Source organism: Cryptotermes secundus, unplaced genomic scaffold (assembly GCF_002891405.2).
Source record: "Cryptotermes secundus unplaced genomic scaffold, Csec_1.0 scaffold792, whole genome shotgun sequence".
Lineage (NCBI taxonomy): Eukaryota > Metazoa > Arthropoda > Insecta > Blattodea > Kalotermitidae > Cryptotermes > Cryptotermes secundus.
In genome coordinates, this window is record NW_019725425.1 from 70,136 (window position 1) to 76,513 (window position 6,378).

At 40.6% G+C, this 6,378-nt stretch overlaps 1 protein-coding gene across 2 annotated transcripts in view; it reads right to left on the reverse strand.

Annotated features, from left to right (window-relative positions):
* LOC111863405 overlaps window positions 1-6,378 on the reverse strand; it is a 64,741-nt gene that overhangs the window by 53,442 nt on the left and 4,921 nt on the right. Inside the window, exon 1 of one of the 2 annotated variants that reach the window (XM_023849704.2) lies at window positions 732-852. The exons of the other annotated variant lie outside the window; for it this stretch is intronic. Coding sequence (XP_023705472.1) covers window positions 732-771 — 40 coding nt within the window. The 5' untranslated portion in view covers window positions 772-852. Of the gene's footprint in view, window positions 1-731; window positions 853-6,378 lie in introns of those variants that run through there. 2 annotated transcript variants of the gene reach the window in all.

The window sequence follows — 6,378 nt, forward strand, 5'->3', positions numbered from 1 at the left end:
ACCTCTTGAGGTCGAAACATGTAGTGTAATAATAATAAAAATACGTTGTGTGGTCGGTAAAATTGACTCTAATATTGATTAAATACACAACAGGATGCAAGAAACAATTAAAGTTAAAGGACACAATATTTGAGATACAAAATTCCAAGATTAGTGACAGAATTAGAAATCAGAACTGTGAACAACATTATTATATTTAAGCATCCTGTTACACTCACACAATATATATGAGACAAACTCCGTCTTAAGTGCAACAATTTAATTGTAGTTCTTTCTTCTTCCCTTCCTCTACACTACATGTTTCGGCCCTAAATGGCCATCATCAGGTGTATATTCTTACGTAGCTGCTACACTGCCCGTAGTTTAAAATTTAAAATCANGGAAAAAGAAAAAGAACAGAAAATTTATAGAATTTTAATTTGAATTGAAGTTTTAAAAAAGCGCCAATTTTAGAAATCAAATTGACGCGTGTAGGTTAACAAAGATTTTATACATACATACAATTGGAAAGACTGGTGATTTTAAATTTTAAACTACGGGCAGTGTAGCAGCTACGTAACAATACACACCTGATGATGGCCATTTAGGGCCGAAACATGTAGTGTAGAGGAAGGGAAGAAGAAAGAACTACAATTAAATTGTTGCACTTAAGACGGAATTTGTCTCATATCGTATACATTGTGAACAACATTCCCTAAATTCATCACGTTACATGAATTTCTATTACTTACAGTCAGGATTACAAATGCTACATTTCCTCCAACGTTTCATTTTTCCTTCATGCGCTATCAGTTGATCGTTAGATTATAAGACAATGAGCCTGCTGCAGACTGGTTGCCTGCCTCATACTAAACACACTATCACTGCGCTGTCAGCTGCAACTCACGCAAGGAGTTTGCTTTCAAATGTTTACAGAACAAGATAGGAAATGTACATATAACGCAACACCTGAGGCGCGTTCAGATACTTCATATGTGAAATTAATGACTGGGACAGTTGCGACTTCACTTCCATGGCAACTTCACGATGTTCTCGTCATTGGAGTGGAAGACAGGGCAATCTTAAAAAAATGGGTCTTCGTGCAAAGTATGTGTATGACCGATTTTAACCCCGTTTTTTTTTTTTAATTCGCATAGTGGGGGAGGGGGTGGAATCCAGCTGAGTCCAGTCGGCACGTCGGCCACTTATTGGCCTATTGTACCTGCTCCGGGTGATTATGACGATGGAGAGTTTGGTTGACTGAAGACTGGCAGGGGAAACCGAAGTACTAGGAGAAAACCTGCCCCAGCGCCACTTTGTCCACCACAGATCCCACTTGACCAGACCCGGGATCGAACCCGGACCGCCGCGGTGGGAAGCAGCGACTAACCGCTTGAGCTATGGCGCGCCCTGATTTCAACCATAAGTGAACTATTTCGACAGCGTTGACAGCGTTCCTCACCGTAAACGTTTATGAAAATTCATCCAGTGAAAGCCAAGTCGTTTCACGATGACGGACGGACAGATAAATACACACGACGAACCTAACAGGTGCCCTCCACAATTCTTGCGATGCACCTAAAAAGCAGTGTATTACATGTTACTTGCATCAAACGATTAAATCGATTCACCGCTATCATTTCCATCATATAACGAAGTTTATTTTCTTTATCCACTGATACTTATTTTTGTCATCGACGTTCAGTGAAACTTTAAACTAAGGATGTCCAACTTCAAATCACAGTGGGGCGGCATTGCAGCTTAGGCACTATAGGAGGGTTACGGCGAATTGCATGCGAATTTGCAGAATGAAAACATTTTAATCACAATTTTAAGCAAGAAATCAAATTAGCAATTAAAAAGACTTGGCACAAGGCTTCCTGAGACGAAGCAGATAATTAAAGTTTAGAAAGCCTGAACCTCTTACAGTTAGCATGTTCCTGGCTTTTAGAAAAATGGAGGTCATTCGGATTTATGGCAACTTGGTAGCTGTTTGTGAGATGTACACGTTTGGACTTAATCATATCTTCAGTGTCAATGAAAGGGGGGTTTCATGTATACAAAAACTTGTTTAGTCATTGTTGACAAAAAAGCACGTTGGGATTGCCCCAAGTTTTGAGCGAAGTCGTATCAGTCAGTCGTGGATTTCCCCCTGGGAATATCTGTGTGCGCTCAAAATCACGTTGTCTGAACGAAGACCTGTTCTAGTGGCTCAAGACTTTCGTCTCAGATGTTAAGTCTTCCATTCAGAAACCTACACATAATAGTGGACAACCACTCAAGTCGTGCATCTGTCTGAAGTTATATCCTCTGCCAGGATAATCGTATTACTGTAGTATCTATCCCACAAAATACAAATAATTAGATGTTTCCTCCCTTGACCCCTTAAACCAGCTTACAACAGAGAATGTGGCCTACTCATGAGGTGACATCCATTTGAAACAATCCGTAAGGAAGACATTCCTTCTTTACTCAACAAAGCATACAAACAAAAGTGGCTTTAGTCCGAATGCGAACTATACCGACCGAGCGACCGACGCTTGCCGGCGAACTTAGTGTCAACTTTAGCGGACAGAGGGTGTCGCGTGGTCCGTGCAACGAATCCCCACGGCCGTTAATCTCAGTTTTCTAGACCGGTAACAAAGCCTACAAAAAAAATGCTGCCATTACCAAATCTGTGTCAGAATTTGCTAAAATAGGCCTTTTATCCTTCATATCCCGATGTGTTCAGTGAAGAGGATTTAGCTTTTTGAGAAGTCACCATTACAGTGACTGCGACTTTGTAACTGGATAGATCTAGCTACATCAGAGGAGGTATTGACTCCAGTCATGAAAGGAATGACACTCGCTCCAGAGGAGACACTGACAGAAGTAGACAAAGCGCCACCATTGCTGTAGTTTCACCATTTCTGTCTGACGAGAGGACGCCCCACAAAAATAAGACCGTAACTGTCAAAGAGAAATAACTGATATCTGGTCATGAGACTTACTGACTTACTGACTGTCAGCTGCAATGTGACTTTGACTTTGCCTTGTGTAGTTAGACCCCAGTGTGGGGGAGGGGGTCGAATACCTCCACCGTCACCCTGTGAGTCGTAGGAGGAGATGAAAACAGAAATCTCAAATCTGAGACAGTAAAATATGGTCACAAGTCCAAGGGACTTGGACCCAAGAAACACTACACTGGCAATAGCAAGACAGACCCATCCTCTTGTCAGAGATGGTGTCCCACAAAACAAGATCATAACTATCAAACAGTAATAAATACTTGACACCAAGACTTACTGACTGACTGAGTGACTCTGAGTGCAGTTAGTTGCGAGACAGTCGCAGGGTAGTAAGGATGTGTATGTGTACATGGAAATTGAGGGATTTACAGCATTGGAAGCCACTGCCAGACTGGTGAAGACACAGCAGACTGACAAGACTTAGTACATGCTGTAGTGAACTGCTCAGTGCTGCTGAGTGTGTGAGTTTGCGACAGAGGTATAGTTGATTGTAGTTATGATCTATAAGAGTTCAATAAATTCAATTACCAATCCAAGCTCCATCTACAGTCCAAAATCTTAATGTTAACTCCATCGAAAACTGTATATGAAAAGGTGGAAGAAAGAAAAAGAATAAATGAAAACAAAATGTTAAAAAGAGAGAAAGGAAGGGAGAAATGAGAGAGATCTTGATGACACGTCTTTTTCCTGGACGCCACACTTCTTCAAACGAAGAAGCTATTGACGAACCTGGACTATGCTATGACAAAGAGAGTTATGAAGATGGCAGTACCCACAGAATAAGTACAAATTATATATGACTTCTGTGTGGAGAGTTTTGCCACAACAAGGAGCTGGGAACACGTATAACTGCATTGTCTGTTCTTGATAGGTTCATGTCAACTGCCCTTTTTTATTCAGCCGGTACACGTAACTCCAAACAATTGATGCATACCAAAAAACTTGCCAAAAGTCCAGTCGTACATCTGCTAGTGATTTCCATGTTTGACCTTGTGGCTAAAACTGACTACCACCAAACATGATATAGAAACAAGAAGGAAGTATCCAGAAAGTCATCCATGTATTGCTTAACTGCTGTGAGGCATTAGATCCATTTCAATTAAATAATAATCACATGCTAGAAGGGGGACTCTCATTGTCTCCAGGAGATTAAACTCTCCTTATGTTCGTTTGTTCTTGTTCAATGTTTGATGCTTCAAAATTATGCTGTGGTGGTAATGAAAATAATACAGTTTAATCTGACTGGGGGTAACAAATGTGACTGGAGACAATGTGGACAGTCAGAGAATCTGATTCACAGACTTCCTCAATGCATGTCTCATGCTGTCACGCCTTTAGCTACTCCAGGAATTAAAAGTTATTGATTACAAAGAGCATGAATTATTATAAGGCAACATTAGGTATGGACAAAAGAAAAATCAAGAAAATTCTTACAGAAATTATATCTGATATTGTTGCTAAATTTTACAGTAGATAAAATTAATGGAGATCATCAGTGTGTGTCCTGATGTAACATATGAACTACTGATCAGATGGTTTCCATTGCCAGAAATTGGGGGAAAAATGGGAGTACAATGATGCAGTACATCACATATTAATAGACTTTAAGAAAGCCTATGATTTAGTTAAGAAGGAAGTACATATTATACAATATTCTCATAGGGTTTGGAGTACAAATGAAATTAGTCAGGCTGATTAAAATTTGTTTAAATGAAATCTACAGTAAAGTTTGTCTGATATGTTTGCTATTGAAAACGGTTTAAAATAAAGAAATGCTTTATCGCCACTCCTTTTCAACTTTGCTTTAGAATATGCCATTAGGAAGGTCCAGGGAAACCAGGTGGGACTGAAATTAAATGGGACACATCACCTGCTGGTCTATGCCGATGACGCAAATCTACATAAACACCCTAAAAAACACAGAAACTCTGACATTACTATTGAGGTTGGTCTTGAAGTAAATGCAAAGAAAACCAAGTATATATTTTTGTCTCATCATCAGAATGCAGGGTAAAATCATGACATAATGATAGCTAATAGAACCTGTGAAAATCTGGCACATGTCAAATATTTGGAAATGACAGCAACAAATCAAAATTTGATTCAGGGGGAAATTAAGAGGAGACTGAGTATGGGCAATGCTTGCTACCATTCAGTCCAGAACCTTTCGTCTTCTCTTCTGCTGCCTAAAACCTTAAAAATCAGTATATAAAAACTATATTTTTGCCTGTGGCTTTGTATGGACATGAAATTTGGTTTGTCACATTAAGGGAGGAACATAGACTAAGGGTGTTTGAGAACAGGGTGTTAAGGTGGGAAGAACTGATAGCAGGGTGGAGAAAACTGCATAACAAGGAGCTTCATAACTTGTACTCTTCACCAAACACAATTACAATGATCAAGTCAAGCAGGATGAGATGGCAGGGCATGTAGCATGCATGGGGGACGAGATGAACACATATAAGATATTGGTGGAAAGCCAGAAAGAAAGAGACCACTAGGAAGACCAAGACATATGTGGGTGGATATTATTGTAACATGTTTTGTTACTGAAGACGACATTCAGATTGTTAATTGGTTTATTTAACAACCTACAAATCGTAACTACAATTAATTATAACACAGTTGTGGGTTTGTACAATTTATAAACCCTACACAATAATCTGTTCACTCTGTCTTCACTAGTCTTCACTTATTCACAGTACAATATGGAGCTATATCAGGGTCACTGGATTTCACACTCCCAATACCTTCTCACACTATCACTTCTAATCACACGTTCTGGTATTCTTCTTTCTGCGTTCATGATTCGCTCGCTACAACTGAACTCGGCGACTGTTACAATTCAACTGTCTTAGGCGGCTGCTATATTTCAACTGACTCCTTAGGCAGTGTCAAAGTCAAAGTTATATTGCGACTGACGGTCGGTCAGTCAGTAAGTCTTGGTGTTGAGCCCCATCTGGGGCTCATGACCAGACATTAATTATTACTGTTTGACAGTTACGGTCTTATTTTTGTGGGGCGCCCTCTCTGACGCAAGGACAGGTCTGTCTTTTGCATATTCTGCTGGCCCTTGCCAGCGCGGTCTTTCTCGGGTCCGAGTTCCTTGGGACTCGTGACCATATTTTACTGTCTCAGATTTGAGACTTCCCTTTTCGTCGCCTCCTACGACTCGCAGGGTCACGGTGGAGGTATTCGACCCTGCCTCCACACAGGAGTTAGGCAGTGTTCAAGTTCAAGTTCAAGTCACATTGCGACTGACGGTCAGTCAGTCAGTAAGTCTTGGTGTCGAGCCCTATCTGGGGCTCATGACCAGATATTTATATTACTGTTTCACACTTACGGTCTTGCTTTTGTGGGGCGTCCTCTCTGACGAGTGGACGGGTCTGTC